The sequence below is a fragment of the Macaca fascicularis genome, chromosome 4, assembly GCF_037993035.2.
Source record: "Macaca fascicularis isolate 582-1 chromosome 4, T2T-MFA8v1.1".
Classification (NCBI taxonomy): domain Eukaryota; kingdom Metazoa; phylum Chordata; class Mammalia; order Primates; family Cercopithecidae; genus Macaca; species Macaca fascicularis.
In genome coordinates, this window is record NC_088378.1 from 31,127,930 (window position 1) to 31,149,130 (window position 21,201).

The following is a 21,201-nucleotide window of genomic DNA, read 5'->3' on the forward strand; positions in this document are numbered from 1 at the left end:
AAGATCTATTTGATTTTAAGACTTCTTAGTGAATAGGTTTTCAACCTTGCTTCAGTGCAAAAAGGTGATTTTCCCCAGCTCATCAAAAGCTTTCAATGCTCATTCTCTTTACATTCAATAATTCATGTGTCTCCTAATGTATACATTTTCCCAAATTAAAAGTAATTTATTCGTTTATATTTTTTCCTATATTTGCTCTTTTGTCTGTCTTAAGTTTGCCCATTTGTTTTATTTTGGTTATTTGTCTAACTTAGAAAATAGAATTCCCTTATTGAATACAAAGTCCCAAAGCATATTATTCAGTTTGTGTTTCAATATTCAGCATCTTGCTGAATAGGTGACTACTTCAGTTATCAAATAATACTACCTGGCCATATCGATTTTGTTCATATATGAGCATAAATTACTGGAAAACTTTATACTTTTGGATCATTTAAGTACATCTAAAAATCATAGTTTGTTTCAATATTAATTTGCTTAAGAAATCCTTTTTCTCCCTGTCAATATTGCAGTGGCCAATTTTAGCACAGTTGTGGCAGTTCCTTCCAACTCATAAATTACAAATTGATGGGCTTAAACTGATTTTGTTATTACTCAGCCTCATTTCTGCATCTTAAGACTAGTCTCATTTTGAAAACTAGTAAGAAGAGATCTAATATCAAACCTGGATATTCTTAAAGCCTGGATTCTTTAAGACTGGTTCACCAAATTTTATAATACCAGTAAATGTGGACACATTATATTGAATAAGGGTATCGTTAGCCAAATTCTCTCTAAGATTCATCTTAAATTGTTTTCTTATAAGAATTGTGTATTTATCATTTTAAAAATCACTATTATTTTAAAACACTTAGAAAGTGACTATCTGAAAATGATATGCCTTTGGATGCTCTGTAATGTTAAACAGACCCAGACATAAAGACAAAAGTAAATTCCAGGGTATTTTTGTAGCTGTGGAATCACCATAAAAAGGGGTTTTTGACCCTAATGTTACCGTAACATTGTCTTCAGCATTTCATATTTAATTACAGTAGATTACTCACCAATATAATAAATATAGATTTATGAGATACTTTAATGTTCTAAAACAAATGAAAACCACCCAAGAGGAACCTCACCAAACCTGAGGTTGTCCAGATTGCATTGACTAAGATTAAGTGAAAGATCATTCATCTCCAGAGGTCACGCAATTAATCTCAGAGTGGGAGTTAAAGCAATGACTAAGCAGAAAAGGAAGCCGAATACAAGTTTGTAACAAAAGGAGCTGGGGCTCCAACATCAAGGAACTTGTTATTTCCTTTTTATTTTATTTATTTATTATTTTTTTGAATAGACCTAAAACACTCATTCCTTACTACTGGTTTCTTTGGGTCCTAAAATTCTGCTTGGTTGGGTCAGCTATTTTCCATGACTATTTTTGATATGGTCAAACAAATACAAAGAATAAGTTTTAAAAAAACTACAATGGGTTTTCATGTCTAGGGAAACATGACACTTCATTTTATTGTCAACAGAAAGTAATTTAGGATGAATGTATAATAATCCAGTATTTGGACAATGAAAAAGTTCAAGATACACTTTAAGGAAGACATATTATACTCCAGAGTTTTATAATTATTTAAATTCAAATAAAAGTCAAAATTATCTTCATTTAACTCAGGTGACACCTGTTGCAAACTATTGAGGAAAATGTTTGGCTGTCATTCCGTGAAGCTGAATCTTTATACCCTTGCTTGATAATCTCTACAATTCCCTGTGGCAGCAAATTTTTATTTCTGGTAAACACAACTTGTTTTTTCCTTCACCTTATTGAGATTCCTAAACCTTGTATTTTAAACCAAGAATAATTTTGAACTTGATCGTTCCTTACTGCGAGGACTTCCTCCAACGAGGGTGAATTTTGACCCGTGGTGAGCCTGCCTTTGGAGTTTATGATGTGAAGTGCCACAGCTGATGGCCCATGAAAGAGACTGTTAAGTCTATTGCTCACATCAATATTCCCGCTGGATATTTTGCTCATTCCTTGGGAATTTCAAAGAATAACAAATAACCAACAAATCATCAAAAACTATAACATGTTACCCAATTCTTGGGCATAAGCCAATGAGACTAAAATCTGCTTAAGTATCACAAATGTGAATTCCCAGCATTTCAAGCTTGTAAACTGTATCCAACACTCACCAACGTCTATTCCATTTCTTAGTTGCACAGAAGGGGCACATTCATCTGGTAACTGTCAACAATGAGGTTTCTTCCTTCTTGAGCCCAGCTGGCCATACAAGCAGGCAGGAGTAGCATGTTTGACCCTGAGACAGCAGAGGGTATTGCCCTGTCGGGAAGACAACAGGGATGCAATGTAATCTGGAATCAATTTGAGATTAGCACCAGATGCTCCATGCCAGTAATAAGCACTGATCATAAGACTTAATTTCGTATGCTATTAGAATTAATGATAAGGTATGAGCATAGTATGTCCCAAACTATAGGAATGAATAAGAGCAGAGTGAAAAACTGAAATGGCAAAACAAGAACAGAAGTTTTAAAATAGGTAAATTGAAAATATTTGTTTACTTTATTTTTATAGCTTGAGTAAAAGAGTTGGAAGACAAAGGAGAAAAGGACTTGCAAGAAGCCAATTTTTTTTTTATGAATGTGTTTGTTTTTCCTCAAAAGTCAGTTGTAAATGCTCTTCAGGGAAGGGAGTCAGAGAGAGCCAAATAGTGGTCTTAGAGTTTTGTTTGTGTTATTATAGTTTTCTTGTTGTTTTTGCAAAAACAGAATGGTGAAATAACTTTTGTCACGTTAGTATTAGTCTCATAATCAATGGAACACAGTCCTTTTTTGAGTCTTTCCTGAAATAGAAATGAGCATGAAATGAGCCTGGTATTCATTGAATATTAATAGATACATTTAGCTGCATGTCTAGGACTGTGCAGTATATGAGAAATCCTTTACTAGTCATCTTGAATTTAAATATTGAAATGTTAACTAATTATATTTCACTTTATAGATTTTTAAATAGTAGATTATATATTATAGTTGGCAAGGGGAAACATTGTATTATTTGGCTGGACGACAGCTAATGATATCACAGACAACTCCTTGAGATTCTCTAAGTTCTACACATAAGCTTCTTAATTACTAAACTCATAACAGAATACGTGTCTTGAAGCAGCTTTAACATGCTTCCTATTTTTTATATAATTGTAAAAATAAAAGACAGGTTAAAATGATTAATATTGGCGCAAAATGGTTTTAGGTATCCCTTCAAAGATTTTCCTAAAATGATTTGTAATCTGGCAAATAAAAATATTCTCCACGCCATAAATATGCTCAGTAATAAATCAGAAGTAGAATATCAATTTCTATGGATTTTCAAAGAAAAACATGCTGGGTTAAGGGCCAACATGATATAACATTTATTGCCTTGTATTACATTATACACACACACACACACACAGGCTTTGTGAACTTTTATAAATGGAATCAATAAAAATATGTGTATATAAAAAATATTGTTGTAGATATCAACTATACTTTTATATTATACTTCAAAAATATGAAAATATTGCTGAGAAAGGACCATCTGTGTCTTCTCACATATAACTTTTCTTGATTATTTCTAGGAAAGCAGACTAAACATACGGTTCTGACATAATACAGCATCCCATTTTGATTTCTGGTTAGCTCAGAAGGCTTTACCCGCCGAAAGAAGTCTCTGAAAAGGGCAAAACTCTCTGACCTCAGGAGGTTCTGATAGGAAGAACTGAAGCAGTGAACACCCAGAGGAGAGAAAACATGGGAATAAATTCCCCAAAGTTCTGTAACCACAGTGATGTGGGTGCATGGAGGAAGACATAATTTCATTCTTAAAGAATGTCCCTGTTTTCACATTCTTTCATTTGTCTTAAAGTTGATTTTGCAGATGATAGAGTCCAGATGAATTTCTGCTTAATAGGAATTCTTGTTCACAAATGGACAGAAAAATATGCCAACCATATATGTAAAAATAAAGTGGAGAATACCCAAGCATAACATAATACCTTTCTCATAATTCAACTAATAATCTATCAAATCATGTTTAGGAAAAGGAAATTTTTGCTTCCTGTAAGAATTAGATTGAGAGTAGAGAATTAGATTGAGAGTAGAGGTATAAACTTGTAATAAAAATTATAATGTGGTTTCCTTCTGATGCTCCACTTCCTTTGATTTATTAGTTTGCATCTTATCAATAAATTCAATTTATCCAAATTTGGTGGAACAACGTTTTCAGAAAGGAAATTAAAGCTTTTATGTACTAATATTCTGTGTAGACAAATTAGATGCTGCTCATAACCAAAATGATCTCATTTAGTTTACCCTAGAACATTTGAATAGTGGGATGAGGGTCTTTAAAACTGTTTTGGACATATGTGATCTGAAATATAAGAAAACCATTACAAAGTTGGGTTTGTATTAGTTTTCTGTTGCTGTCATCACAAATTACCAAAAACTTAATGTCCTAAACGACACAAATTTATTATCTTACAATTCTGTAGGTGAGAAGGCTGACATAAGTTTTACCATGCTAAAATCAAGGCATCAACAAGGCTGTCTTCCTTTTTGGAGACTCTAGGGTAGAATCCACTTACTTGTCTTTTCCAGGTTTTACAGGCAACTCACAAACCTTGGTTCATGGCCCCTTTCTCCAGCCTCAAAACCTCAAGTGGCAGGTTGAGTCCTTTTCACACAGCATCTCTCTGACACTCTTCTGCCTCTTCTTCCACTTTCCACTTTTAAGGACTCATAATTAAATGGACCAATCTGTATAATTTCAGATAATCTGTGCATCTCAAGGTCAACAGATTCGTTACAAAGATATACAAATATCTATGAGACTCCTTTGGAAGTTCATAATTTCATGGGAGAGTTGGTTGTAAACAAATAAATGCAAAATTGACAGATATGTCCTCTGGAAATAGAGGAGATAAATTATTATTGGCTCTTAAAGGCCAAGTAGAATTTTCCAGCTAAAGAGAGAGAGAGGAACTTTCCATTGAGAAATAGCATCAATAAAATCACAAAAACAAGAAAGAGCATGATGTGATCAAATTATAGTGAGCTATGTAGTGTGACTGAGCAAAGGCAAATTAGGGAAGGAGGTGCTGCTCAATAACATAACCAAGAGTCAGATTTGGAAGGGCCTTCTGAGCCACGCTGAGAACTTTGGGAGTACAGGCACCGGGCAGATTTAAAAACAAACAAAATCAAACAGGAATAAAAGACCAGCCCTCTGCACTGTAAGAAGGTAACCTGACAGCAAAGTGGAAAATATCTGGAAGAAAACAAACAAACAAACAAAAAACCTGATCTTTGCAAAAATCATTCTAGAGGTTCTAGAGATGACAGAGGTTTGAACTGAATGAGGATAAAGAAGGAATGACACATTTGAGAGATATGCAAGAACTAAGTGGGTTAACAACTTTCACCAAACATCTTAAAGGGATTAAGTGCTCCTCAGATTTTACCCAAACCAGATTAAGGCTGTTCTAATTTTAAAGGTGACTTGACTCACTCAGCTGTTTTATAGTTTCATAGAGACCATTTATTATCATTACTAATGATTTTTATTTTAGGGATTATAATTTTAGAATTCTTTTCATTTTCAACTACTTATATATCATTTGTTTCTCATACCTACCCCAAATAGTGAAAATAGTAGGAATTATTGATTCTATTTTATAAATGAGGCAAACAAAGCACAGAAAGTGCTATACTTAAGGTCACATTGCTGATGAGTAATATAGCCAAGTTTAAAATGCATATTTCCTGATACGTATTTCAGATATTTAAAATTTAATGCCCCACTTTTTTTAAGCACACATTTTAAAAGATGAGGTCCTGAGAGTTTAAGTAATATCCCCCAAGGATAGACAATGACTAAATAGCTTGGCAGAAAATCAAACTTGGATCTTTCTAACTTCAAAGCCCAAGGTCATAGCAGCTATACATTACTACATCCCTCCTCACCTGCTGGAGAAGATCAGGGAAGAATTAATAGAGAAGTAGCCTTGAAAATGTATCTTGAAGTACATAGGTAGGTAAGGGGGGATCTTCAAGATACTTAACAACTACTACAGTAAAATATATAAATATAGTAACCCATATATAAATGTGTTAAATATATTATCATACATAGATAATACAACTGCTTACCAGGTGTTGTTAGCAGTAGTGCAAATCATTTGTGAGGTTATTCAGTGACGCCTGAAAAGAGTTACTGATTTTTAGAAATCACCTGGTATTGTTTTCGGTTTGTTAGGGTTGATTCACACGCCCACACCCAGACCCATTCATACTCAAGGAAGGCTTCCTCAGAGACATTTTGTGCTTAACTCCTTAAATCCTCTGCAGTTTAAAAGTTCCAGCAGAGTTTGTAGGATCCAAAAGTGTGCTTGATTAAGGGTGGGCAAGATGTAATGGACAAAAAAGGGATTCACCTTCCTCTCCCCAAATTCTGGCATAACAGATAAACAAGTAAGTCAATCTTACTTCTGCTTTCCTTCAGTATTTTCACTCCCCATTATTTGTAGTCACTCCCTGACTACTACTCTTTCTTCTAAATATTCTCTGGAGATAAGGGAATGGCTTATATACAGTCATTGATCACATATCCCCGTTTCTACCTGTCTCAGTCCATTTTTGTGTTGCTATAACAGAATACCTAAGGCTGAGTAATTCATTCAAAAAAAGAGGTTTATTTGGCTCACAGTTCTGCCAACTGTACAAGAAGCATAGCACTAGTATCTGACTGGTGAGGGCCTCAGGATGCTTCCACTCATGACAGAAGAAAAAAGGGAACTGGCACATGCAGATCATATGACTAGAGGAGAAAAGAGAGAATGTGTGAGACAACAGAGAGAGAGAGAGAGAGAAGGCACCAGGCTCTTTTTAAGAAGCAGCTCTCTGGGAAACTCTCTCATAGGAACTAATATAGAGTGAGAACTCACTCATTACCATGAGAATGGTACCAAGTCATTCATGAGGGACCCACTCCCATGACTCCCAAACACTTCCCATTTGGCCCCACCCCAAACATTTGGGCTCAAATTTTAACATAAGGTTTGCAGGGTCAAATATCTAAACTATAGCATTACCTTAACTAGGTCTTATGGTACACAGGAAGTTTACTTTACTCACAAAATAAAAAATATGGGATATTTCAAGCTCTTTACCCCTTTAAAACTTTTTTTCTATCTATTTCGTCTGGCCTTCTTATTTCCAGGGTCACTTTATTTGATTCTTAAATACTTCAATTAAATGAGAAATATTTATTTTAGAGATTAAGACAGTGTTCTTAGAGATTGAGTAAGACAGTGTTCATTCTTTCAGGAATTGTCACATTTCCTTTAATTTTCAGCTCATTTGCTTAAGCCTTTCCTAAGACTTTCTCTTCCCATTAATTGCATTGCACATAACATCTGCTGTCCTTGCCACACCCTCTTAAATGGAAAGTTTCATCATACTACCCAATGGTCCTTCATTTTGGTGGCATTCCACTGAAAGCAAAATTCAATGGATTACAACAAAAGCCACAGTTATTCGAAACTCAAGGGGAAGTCAGGCTTTTGAGACTGTGTAGTACCACTTCAAAAGAGGATACAAAAGCCCCAAGATCAGGCGAGATGGGCTAGAATCATATTTCATGACTTTAAAGGAAGACTACATTCTCAACTCCACCAAATAAAGCATCATTTATGCTTGCTATAGAAGATAATTAAGGAAGACAAGGCTGTTTTGTCATCTTTCAACTTTTGACAACCATCCCAAGTCCTTTCCTCTCTTCCTCTATTTCTCTTTTATTTGTTCCTCTTCCTTACCACTTCTTTTTCTCCAAACAATCTCAAAAACTTTTTGGTAGGCCACTGTTTCCAGCTCTGGTCTAAGAGATAGACTCTGGTCCACATTCCCAACCTCAGGGAAACTTTGAAGTCTTCAAATCACTAAAACTGTCTTAGAACTCAAATGCTTTCGGGAAACAAGAGAAGAGAATGGAATTCTTCCTAACTTATCTGTTCCAACCTGGACTTCCTAATGCCATTTCTTAAAACAGCTTTAGGGATACTCTAGTTATTCATCATTGACTTGGTCCCAAAGGACCAAACAGGACAAATCAAAATGATATTCCTGAAAACATGATATAGCTCTCTGAAGTTCACTGTAATCTCTTGAAGCTGATATTGGAACAGAAGTAGCTAACTGGCCGAGTACTCCCCAATAAGTGGGACTTATTAAGACAGGTTGTTTGGGACACTGGGTAATCACAGCATGCCTGCATATGACAGAGTAACACCAAAGCATGTCTGTCTATGCCTGTCCTTCTCCAACTTTAACTCAAATTAAGTCATGGTCAAGAAATCAAGAAAAGGGAACAATATTTATCTTGTTCATTTAATTCATTCGACGAATATTTATAGACTCACTACTGTTCTCAGGCTCTTGCCAAAGAGAAAGGTGGAGCTACCACAGTCCTTACAGCAAGAGTAGCAGTGCTTATTAATGTACCAGGAATATGGGCCTCATATGTCTCCCCTTGTGCACAAAATTATGCTAATAGATCAGGGAATCACTGCTGGAATCTCCCAATACTATCCATCCCACCTGTATTAGTGCATTCTCACACTGCTAATAAAGACATAACTGAGACTGGGTAATTTATAAAGGAAACAGGTTTAATTGACTCACAGTTCAGCATGGCCTCAAGAAACTTACAATCATGATGGAAAGGGAAGCAAATGCATCCTTCTTCATATAGTGGCAGGAAGAGAAGTGCCGAGCAAAAGGGGGAAAAGCCCCTTATAAAACCATCAGCTCTCATGAGAATTCACTAACTATTATGAGAACAGCATGAGGGTAACCACCCCCGGGATTCAATTACCTCCCACTGGGTGCATCCCACGACACATGGGGATTACAGGAACTATAATTCAAGGTGAGATTTGGGAAGGGAAGCAGCCAAATCATATAACCATCCTACTCCAAAATAACCAGTCCTGTGAATTGCATTTCCTTTTCAATAATAGGTAAATCAAAATTAAGGTTGAATTTCTATAAAGAGTAAGTTCTTTATATTTGCAGTTGTTACTACATTAATTGTTCTTCCTAATACTATGAAAACTGGAAACAAAATTCAATATCACCTTGACAAATTGCAAAAGGGCCTAGAAATATCAATTAAAATTAGTAGATAATATATTGGGTTGCACATAGGGACCCAATCAAACGAGAGAAGGAAACACACTAGTTAGTAGCAAAGAAAGAGGAGTGAAATCTACTAATGATAATGTTAACGTTGGGAGGGAAAGTCTAGGCATAGGAGGTTGATTATCCAAAGAATGAAAGTAATTCTTTGATCTCTTCTGCATTAATCAGATGCTTATTAGAAAGCCATATTCTATTTTCCTCAGGACATTCTGAGAGTTTGTGAAGGGAAAAAGTAGATAGGGTACAAGTCTTAATATGCTACATGGAAAATATGGTTGAAAAGAAAAAGTTAAAAGTCATATAACTTACAGAAATCACTAAATTGAAAGATTCAGACTTCTAAAGAGCTCTTGTAAAAGGATGACACTCTTTTCAGAATCATTAAAAATTACATTAGAAAACAGGCTGTCTTAGAATTGATACTTAGAGTTCACCCCCAAAAAATAGAACTTTTCTGTCAGTGGTGGAAAGGGACCTATAAATAAATATGTGCATATACATTTATATATGAAAATATATACACACACAAACATACATACACTTTTGTTGCCCATGTCTATACTTCCAAACCTACCCTCATCAATCATGATAGAGAAAGCACAGGGAAAAGCTGTAAAATAGATACAATAAAATCTTACTAATCTTGCTAAATTACAGGGTGGATATTTCTAGATTAGTTAACACTTAACCTCCAAACAAATTTTAAAGATGATTAAATCAGTTGTATTCCCTTCCAAGTACTATATGTAACCACTGTTGATGAAGTAATTATAAGGAGCTACCTTGATGATTGTGGAAATGGATGTTGAAAGTATTTCTGATTAATAGACATTTGCTTCAACAAATAGAATGGGAGGAAAAGTACTTCGAACAATCTGCATTACCTGCTATAGATGAAATACTTCTCTTATCATATATTATGGGTAAAATTTATCACAGATTTTAATGTAGTAGAGGTTGAGTGGGGTTTTCTATGTTTTTCAAACTAGTTAAGAAACCATTAGTTTGAAGCAAAATCTGCAACAAAAGAAGAATGAGTAAAATCCTGAAGCATAGTGAAACTATTCAAGAACGTGTTTGAAGATGCATGAAAATCATCTTTACATATGTAATTAATAAATAGCTGAAAACATTAAACCATCACTATAAACATGTGTATTATCTGTGGCTAAAATTGCATGGAGTGGGACACATGATACATAGAGTAGTACAAATAAGAAACTGGAGTCATTTTTCCCCACATGATGCAATTCCAGATTAAAGGTACATTTTTCCCTATAGACCAATAAAAAGCTTCAGAGAAAGACATAGTGGGCTGTGTTAGAATGAGAATTAGATAGCATAGTCAACTAGTGCATAACATGATGAAAGAGTAGAATAATATCAAGATTTCTTGTATAATCAATCACAGCAAACATGTCAGCAAGTATGAGGCCATCCGCTCCTGTCCATACAACCCAGTAGACAATTTGAGTAACGGAGTGAGTATAGCAGTGCCAAACACGGCTATCAACACTTCTTCTTTTTCTGTCTCAAAAGAACAAAATTCTAAGACAAACTCTTAGAACAAATGGAAATTTATCCAAATGAAAATCAAATGATAAATGCCCAGAGAATATTCTTTCTTTGGAATTCTTTCAATTCTTTAATTTAACCAGCTGGAATAAATTTTCAAGTAGCATTCTGCTCAGCCTTTTGAAATGAAGGACTTTTCTGTTAATTGGAAAGTTATATTCCATCAAAGATGAAGACAATGCTTTTGGCTTAGTGATTCTTAGAAAAAATAAAAGGCATTTGGTGAATATTTATCATAAACTGATTCCAGAACATGTATTTTAAGCACGAACGAATGAGCTGTGAGCCTACACATTTAACTAAAGAAAAATAGGGAAAATTCAAATACAAGTTTTATTTTACTCTACGTAAAAACTAACTTTCACTATGCTCAGTCATGAAAGGAATACGTAAGATCTAACCTAAGATGACAGATAGGATTTCAAAGTTAATTTAAGAACTTCTGCACTGAAGAAAAAAATTACTTACTGCAAATGAACTTTTAACCAAAAAGTAGTTGATTCAAGAGAAATAACCACATATAAAAGAATGCAAAATTTAAAATACTTAATATAAATTATAATAGCCTGCTAGCTTTTAAAATATTATACAATAAAATACAGAATATCCTTTACTTTTATAATAAGTAAAATTTGTAAACATTGCCAATATTTTAAAAAATATTTGGGTACTTTCTCCCCGATCACTTTTAACTTTGCTTTTAATATAGAGCAGGAAGACATCCTAGTATGCAGTACCTAATACCTTTAATAGTTTCTTTTGGACTCCAGCTAATGGGCCTTTTAAATGGAAGCAAGGATTCCAGGCTGGGGTTTCAGGCAGCAGAAGCAATGAGGTGGAATGGAGTTAGCCTGAATGAAAGGGTCATGGAAACTTCTATCAGGACATTGAGTCAAAATTCAAAATTTCAGATTCTGAATCTTTAGTGGATAATAAAATTATTTAAACAATGGAGAAAAAAATCTGTAAAGGCCTATTGGCAATGGTCCATTTGTAAGGAAGGTATTTAATTTGGCAAAAGAGAGTTTATTATGCTTAAAGCAGACTATGAAAACACGTATTCTAAAAAATTGTGATTACTGATATTTATGATGTTTGTTATAAGGTGAAATGATTTATAATAGGACTGCATTCAAACCTCAGTAGGATTTTAAAATTTTAAAGCTATATAATTTTTCTTTCTCTCTTTTAGTATTAAGTATAACAAAATATGAAAATATGTGATAATTTCATTAAAGTTTCAAAAATGTAATGGTAGTAGTCTAATGGAAAATTATTTCTAAATTAGATATAAATGATATATAATTTTCAAGTTACATATACATATCATACCTCTATATGTTGGGGGAGTGGAAGTACTAAAATATAGGCTTGTAGCAAAAATAAAAAGAGAATAGAGAATGAGATGGTGCTGAATGGTTCTGACTCAAAAAGTTTATTCCAAATGCTGTTAAGTTCTGAGTTAATTTCTGATAAGCAGCTCTTTCTTGCCCAGTAAATTCAAATTTCCAGAGATTAAGAAAGTACACTCCAAATCTTTATTTTTATAAAACTCCTCTCTTTTAAAAAGTTAGTCCACAGCTGCATTCCTTCCTTGCCTCAGTAGCTGAAGTGACATAAGTAAGGATGGCATGTCACATTGTGCTCTACTGAGAAATAATGTGGAAGCAGAAGGGTGCTGTGGTTAGGAACCCTCCTTGTCCTCATCTGTAGAACAGGGGTTGAATAGAGCTTCTAGGCACCGTACTCTTACTTAGAAGTTGGTCTGGTACATATTAAAAGTAATGGCACAAACCACAATTATTTTGCACCAACCTAATAAAAGTGTGTGTTGAATTTTAGTTACAATTATTTTTACTATTTTAAAAAACAAACTATCCAGGTCATCTTCATCTTGATCTGCAGCAGGGTCCTAATTGGGAGCTGAGAATACAGAGAGGAGAAATGTAAATAGTCTAGCCTACGAAGAGGTTAAGAGAGTGAGGAAGGTTTCCCTGAAGGCCAGAGAATTCAACAGTAAGTCTGAGTTAGGGCAAGGGATCTAGAAACCGCATTTTAGATAAATGTATCCAATATATGGGATCAGGAAACATTATGGCGGGAAAAGTGCAGGGGTGACTAAAAAGACAAGTGTGAGCCCAGCAAAGTAGATAAATAAGCAGATAAAAGTAGATAAGTAAGTAGATATCACAGCAGACGAGGACCCTGAGGGTCACGTTAAGAAGCTTGGGTTTATCTGCTTTCACCTCTTAAAGTTTATATTCAATGCCTTCCAATCATTATGTTCTTGTTTCTGAATTCCCAAAACAACATGATACAAATAGATTGCATCTCTTAAACTGGTCCTTTGAAATTGATATAACATGTTATTCCAATCTCAATATATTTTAATGATCAGAGCTATCTTTGTAACAGTGGGCTCAAGGTAATACCCAAATTAACAGCATTTAGTAAAGTATGTAATGATGTATCAAATTATTTTTCTTTGAATAATTAATCAGAAGCATCTTGAAAATTAAATAGAAAAGGCAATAGAATTCATGTGTAACCTACAGCATAGGTAAATCAGGTAGCTTTAAATTTCAATTTGGAGAAATTAAGTGTCTGCCTATTTATCAAAAAGCAAAAGACATTCGTTCTTTGATATTTTTACTATATTTGTTGTAAATTCCTAGGTTAAATTTACAGCAAGAAGAATAAGTTTTCTATTTTATTAAAACAAACAAAAGACAAACGGTTTCGATGCATTTCTCAATTTACTTGGTAATAATATAGGCCTATAAATATGTATCTACACAATACATTATAATTGCCCCCAAAAAAGAAAAAAGTCATACTAGAGCAATTCCTCTTCCTTGCACATTTTCCCAGTGATATCTTAATTTAAAAAAACAGACCGGGTGCAGTGACTTACTCCTGTAATCCCAGCACTTTGGGAGGCCGAGGCGAGTGGATCACCTGATGTCAGGAGTTCAAGACCAGCCTGACCAACATGGTAAAACCAAACCCCATCTCTACTAAAAATACAAAATTAGCCAGGCATGGTGGCATGCGCCTGTAATCCCAGCTACTTGGGAGACTGAGGCAGGAAAATTACTTGAACCGGGGAGGCGGAGATTGCAGTGAGCCAAGATTGTGCCATTGCACTCCAGCCTGGGCAAGAAGAGCGAAACTCTGTCTCAAAAGAAAAAAAAAAAACAAAAACAGAAAAGAACACAAGCTGGAATTTTTATTCTCCATACATCAAAATCAGGTCCAACTCTAGATTCAAAAATAATAAGATCAACCCTTTTACACCGTAAGTGCTTTATGGAAGGCATAAAGCCATGGGTTTCCGGTTGAATTTCATTCCACACCAAATAAAAAGAAAAATGTAATACTTATTTAATTGGTTTGAGTCATAGAATTCGTGATATTTAGCCCTCAGTCTGGAATGTGGAATACATTTTTAGCATTTGGGTAAAAATTATAAGCTAGTTTGTCTTGGGAAGTGAAGTACTTACAGCTCAATGGCTCCCCTTAGTGACACTTTGCAAGAAATTCACAAAGCAGCAGATTTTATGAAGACCTATAGACGGATTTTATCCAAACATCAAGAAAATAGCTTATATTCACAATTTAAGTGGTTCTCAATAAATGAATTACAGTTGTGATTCTAGGGATATAAACTCTTTTATTCATAACCTCATTATGTTTAAAGGATATTGAACGTGCTCTACGGTTTGCATTTTCACTTGGAATTTAAATATGTACTATATAAGTTAGGAAGAATAATTCAGGATCATTCTCTTTGTCATTTTTTACATGTTTATTTTTTCTAGTTCATACATGCACTTGAACAGATTTTAAAAAGATAACCTGCAACTAATTTAATTTATATCTGGGTGCCTATTCCAAATGTATCTAGTAAGAAAACTTGCCTTAAAATTAGTAGCTACAGTAAGTCAAAAGCTTATTTGATATTCATTAGGAAAAATGAAAGAAACAAAGGAGGAACCATGTGATTTGAAGTAAGTTTTGAGAGTATATATTAAAAGAAATTGGGTCTTCTATTGCTCTGCAGCTTTGGCCTTTATATGTGGTTGCACATCAAAATAAACTGGCAGGGGGAGGTGAACCTGTTATTGATTACAAGTTCTTGAGCCCCTCATAAGAACAACTGAATCATAATCTCCAGGGGTGGGATCTAGGAATCTGTATTTTAAAAAAATATGTTTGGGAACATTGTCTGCAGAAGGCCATAGGAAATGTTTATGTAAAAGACTGTATGTGTTTATACTAACAGAAAATAATTTCAGAATCTTAAAAATATCAATTATATATTCAATTATGTGATACTAGTATGCGACAAAATCTTAAATAAATATGGTTTTTTGGTCTACATGGAGATTTTAGCTGCTCTTTCAAAAATTAAGGTTCAAAAACAAATACCAACCACTGACTACATTCCCTCTATGGCATCTTATTACTTACAGCAATTTTCTGAAATAGGAAATAAGGTCACATGTCAGAATAGCCTATTGGCCTTTTCTAAACTCATCACAAAAACATCCAAACTCTGGCCTGCTATCTGAATTCGATACTTGCCCTTCTCTCGTTTTCAGCACGCTGGTCCTCAGGACAAACTCCCAACATGGCAATTGAAGCCCATATATCTTTCCAGCTTCTCTGGGTAATAGTCTATATATAGACTCTGATCAAACCAAGGAAGTCGACTTTCAATGCCCCAGATTCACCATGTCCTTGCATGCCTTAGTACATGTTCACTGCCTGGCAGGCACTTCTTCCCTCATCAGCCTAGTAAACTCTCAGTCATTCTTTCAGGCTCACCTCAAACATCATTACATCAGGGGAGTTATTTTCAGTCTCTGAAATCAGTTTCAGTCTCTCTTCATGGAGTTCAATGCTTTCCCACTGTATCCCCAACAGGACCTTGTACACACCTCTATTTTAGCATTGGCATGTGACTATGATTATTGGCAGTCTCCATATCTCACTTATATGCCCAGGTTTTATCACACATTTTTGGCACGGAGTAGGGGCTTTGTTCATGTTTGTGAAAGGGGTTAATAACATTAGTTGTCATTTGTTCCATGAGTAACATATGCCAGGCACCATGCTAAGTGTTCTACCAGCATCACATTTAATCCTTATGAAGTTTAGCAAGAATTAAGGATTATTCACATTTTAGATATAACAGAGAGTTAATCCTAAGAAATATTAACAACTTGCCAGAGGTCACACAACTAGTTGGTGGCAGACCTAGAATTTGAAAACAGCGTTTTTCTGACCCTAAGGACAGTGTTCTTAAATGTGACACCATAGTGCTTCTCTGCAAGGGCTCAGATTGTAATTGACTGCTAATAGCAAGTTCTCTTTGATGTTTTCTACCCAAACACCCTCATAGCTCGAACATCAAGGGGAGATGAATGCTGTTTTAATCACTAGAATATTCCAAAACCCAGTTCAGGCATGTACGTGCATGTACACGTGCACACATACATGAATATTGAATGAATGGCAAAGCACACGTGTATATGTATATACATACACATACACATATGTGTATATATACACACACACGTGTGTGTATATATATACGTGTGTGTATATATACATATATGTGTGCATATATATGTATATATATACACACATAAGTATATATATGTCAGATTGTCATAACTGGAATGCTTACTTTGCAAAATTGCCAAAAAAAGGTTGAAAAAATATTAACCACATCAATGAAAAGTCACCAGAATAAAAAAGGAAGTCCCCTTTAATGAAAACCTTACAAAATTATCCCAAATTACACGTGATTTTTAATGGACTACAGCCACTCTTCTGTATTTCTATTTTATTTATTGGACAAGAAGAAAATATATTTATGCAAAGGGTAGTTAGCATTTCCAACCACTAACACATGGCCTGTAAAAAAAAAAAAAAAACCATTTTTCTGTTGTGCAATAGCCCTCTGTTGAGCAGCAATAATGTACAATGTGTTAGTTTCCTGTTCCTTTACTAGAGCCTTCCCTTCCACTCACTGCCCAGACTAGTTATTCTTTGGATATAAAGTTATAATACTGAGTTTCAATCTACTTCCAAAAATGTTTAGGCCTGTCTTAAGAAATAATCATAGCAGTTTGCTAATAAGCAGAAATGCATTGCCAGTTGAGGATGTTGTCACAAGTGACTAAAAAACATATAAATCAATCTGTGACCAAGGAAGAAACAATACATTTCTTATGTGTCCAAAACATTATGGTTGGGATCACAGCTGTAAGATGTTGGACTGTCATCAAGAGAATAATGTCAAACACTGAACTTCTGGATGATTTCCATAAAAATAACATTTTGCTTGGGGTCAGTAGTTTTTATGGAACTTTGGAATGGTTTTCGCTGACAATTTTTTCAAGTTGAACTCAAACACCTCCAAAATGCTCCTCAATATGGAAATATTATGTAATCCAACCTTTGCAGCCATCTCCTTCTGAAAACTAAGCACATAGCATGAAAACTAGTATTTTTCCCTTTCTGTTTGTACAGTTTTATAAAATTTATATTATGCTACGTGTTCAGAAAGGTAAACTTACTCTTCAGTTTTCCCTGTTTGGTTATTATATTCAAGTCAGCACATCAAATGTGTACTCATTAAATCCAGCATGGAAAGAAGGCCCTGATCCCTTCTGTAGAAATCTTATCAACCCAGCAAAATTCTTTTCAGTGAAAAGAATAATGGAATCGAGTAATCAGAATATAAGTAGTTCAGCTTAGGCCTAATAGTTCACTCTAATGTTGTTTGTTCCTTTCTGTCTGTCTGAAACAATTTGCTTCACCCTTGGATGAATTCTGATTTTTGTTAATTGTCCTTTTAGATTCCAGAATTTGAAGGTATATTGTGCTAAACCCAACAAGGAAAGCTTTCATAATGTAACTGGAAGGTTTTATAAATACAATCTCATGAGAAAGCTAGATGTGGCATAAAATCATTAATCCAAGGAGACCGTATTGGCGTTGTATACCTATGCAGTATTAATAATACCACTCCCTAGGATTCTGTAACCAGAGCCCAAGAAAAGGAAAGCCAAACCACTGAATTCAATATTTGCAGCCTACTTTGGGACATGAAAATATTTTGGTTCTCTCTTGCAAACAATTTCTTCAAAATATTTTTGTCAAAAGTGACTTATTTTAGAAAGTCTAATTTCAAATTTTAAATGGCCCAGTATGTGGGATCCATATTCAGAATTTGTCATACCTCAGGGAATAGTTGATTCCTAGTTTTTGTTTACTATAATATTGATTTGAATCTAAGTAATTTCTCATTGGGATATGTTTGTTTATGGATGTTACTAAAACCACGCCCTTGGACTACACTGTAGACTGCATATGTAAAAGGTGTACACGATAACAAAGCATCCAATTAATTCACTATTTAGAAATAAATAAAAGTAATCATCCAATTTAGTGCCAGGTTTATCTACTTTGATCAAATTATTCTCTTCTTTTAAAACTCCCAGCAGTTCTCCAATGCCGACAGAATAAAATCCAGTTCTTCAAGTGGCTCCCTGTTGGCTACAATAATACCTTTTCACATCCAAACCTTTAAAGTCATGTTGATTCCACTTTTAAAAATTTCTCCTCTCATAATGTGAATCTCAGTTAAATCTATGCTTCAAACCCAGCTCCAGGTCAGGGGCCTGCATGAAATCCAGTATACATGCGATAAATATCTACTCATTTGCTGGATAGAGACTCAACCTGCCCTGGTAGCTTGTACCAGAGGGTTATTGATCAGTTATAGTCATCATCACCCTGCAAGTAGAGAAATTACAATCCAAATTAATTTCAACATACAAATATTTGTGTTAAAATACAATTATCTTGTTATTCATCCTAAATTATTATTTCTGCATTTGTTATGCAAATAAGTTCTCTTCTCTTAGATAGCAGGCAAATATCTTGACAAATTATAACTATGTAACTGCTACTTGGAAAAACATTAAATACAAAATGGTGCCTTAAAAATAGGAGCCAGATAAAAAAATCTCTCCTTTTTTTTTTTTTTTTTTTTTTTTTTTTTTTTTTTTTTTGAGATAGAATCTCCCTCTCTTGCTCAGGCTGGAGTGCAGTGACACTATCAGGGCTCACTCTCACTGTGGCCTTGACTTCCCAGGCTCAAGCAATTCTCCTACCTCAACCTTCTGCATAGCTGGGACACGGGCATGCACCACCATGCCTCACTGATTTTTTAAATTTTTTGTAAAGATAAGGTCTCACCATGTTTCCCAGACTGGTCTTGAACTCTTGGGCTCAAGCAATCCTCCCACCTCACTCTCCCAAAGACCTGGGATTACAGGGGTAAGCCACCATGCCCGACCAAAATATACATTTGAATAAATGTTTTCAACAGCAAGAAATCTGTCTAAAACTTTCCATGAAACATGCATAAATAACTATCATGTAAAATAAGTTCCAAACTTAGAAGAACAAAACTATTTGGATTTCAAACTGTCATATGTTAGTTGCCTTATTATATCATATATGTGCTTCACATTTACATTGTTTGGAATACACCACGGACTTAATAATGGTTGAATTATTTAAATAGTAGATATTTAACATCTATCATTATGATATATAATCTAAGAAATTTAAGTCTTTTTTTAATTTAATTTTTTAAAAAATAGAACATAATTGAATGTAATTTTTAAAACACTATCCTTTCATTTCAGGAAAAAAAGGAAGGGAGAGGAAAAGAAAAAAACCTAATAAAGGAGAAAGTAAAGAAGCAATACCTGACAGCAAAGGTCTGGAATCCAGCAAAGAAACCCCAGAGCAACGAGAAAACAAACAGCAGCAGAAGAAGCGAAAAGTCCAAGATAAACAACAGAAATCGGTATCAGTCAGCACTGTACACTAGAGGGTTCCATGAGATTATTGTAGACTCATGATGCTGCTATCTCAACCAGATGCCCAGGACAGGTGCTCTAGCCATTAGGACCACAAATGGACATGTCAGTTATTGCTCTGTCTAAACAACATTCCCAGTAGTTGCTATATTCTTCATACAAGCATAGTTAACAACAAAGAGCCAAAAGTTCAAAGAAGGGATACTTTCAGATGGTTGTCTTATGTGCTTCTCTGCATTTTTAGAAGACAAGAAATTTTTGTACATATTATCAATAGGCTATAAGATGTAACAGCCTAATGATAACATCTGGAGAAGAAACATCTTTTCCTTATAAAAATGTGTTTTCAAGCTGTTGTTTTAAGAAGCAAAAGATAATTCTGCAAATTCAAAGACACACTATCCCTTCAAAACAAATAGGAGATCAGGGAAGAGAAACATCCTTCAAAGGACAGTGTTGTTTTGACCGGGAGATCTAGAGAATGCTCAGAATTAGGGCCTGGCATTTGGAATCATAGGATTTATCATCACAGAAACAACTGTTTTAAGATTAGTTCCATCACCCTCATCATGTATTTTTGTGAGAAACACAAGAGTGCATACCAGAATTGAATATACCATATGGGATTGGAGAAAGACAAAATGTGGAAGAAATCATAGAGCTGGAGACTACTTTTGTGCTTTACAAAACTGTGAAGGATTGTGGTCACCTGGAACAGGTCTCCAATCTATGTTAGCACTATGTGGTTCAGCCTCTGTTACCCCTTGGATTATATAATATCAACCTGTAAACATGTGCCTGTAACTTACTTCCAAAAACAAAATCATACTTATTAGAAGAAAATTCTGATTTTATAGAAAACAAAAAATAGAGCAAGGAGAATATAACATGTTTGCAAAGTCATGTGTTTTCTTTCTGAATGAGGGAAAAACAATTTTATTACCTGCTTAATTGTCCACCTGGAACTAAAAGGGATACTACTTTCTAACAAGGTATATCTAGTAGGGGAGAAAGCCACCACAATAAATATATTTGTTAATAGTTTTTAAAGTTTTGTTCCCTTTGTTTTATTGTTTGTTTTATTGAGAAATTCTTATTCTTAGAGACTTATGAATTAAGAAAGAGAATTCTGCTAACTCAGAGAACCTGGTTCCTATTCAATTCAGAATATATTACATTTCTCAGTAATATTTGTTTTTTGAATCCACCTTTATCTGAGCCTATGGAGATTTACTTATAGGGTACTAGGAGATATTTATTCCACTTTCTTATTTTAATCAACATTCTAATTATAGACACATGGGCCTCACTGATTTCACTGCTCCCCCTTCATTGCTTAGAAATGAGCATCATTTCTTGTATGTCAGATCCCCCTGAATCTTCAACATTTAGTCTTTTCTTCTCTATATTTTCTATCTGTGGATCTCTTTAGGGGATTGAAGTCACCCTAGCTGAAGGCCTCACCAGTGTTTCA

The 21,201-nt window shown here is 34.6% G+C and overlaps 1 protein-coding gene across 1 annotated transcript in view; it reads left to right on the forward strand.

Annotated features, from left to right (window-relative positions):
- Positions 1 to 20,777, forward strand: part of RSPO3 (R-spondin 3) — a 75,973-nt gene extending 55,196 nt beyond the window's left edge. The window contains exon 5 of the mRNA XM_005551754.4: positions 19,551 to 20,777. Within this exon, the coding sequence (XP_005551811.3) occupies positions 19,551 to 19,738 (188 nt within the window). The 3' untranslated portion in view covers positions 19,739 to 20,777. The remainder of the gene's footprint in view (positions 1 to 19,550) is intronic.
- The last annotated feature ends 424 nt before the right edge of the window (positions 20,778 to 21,201 follow it).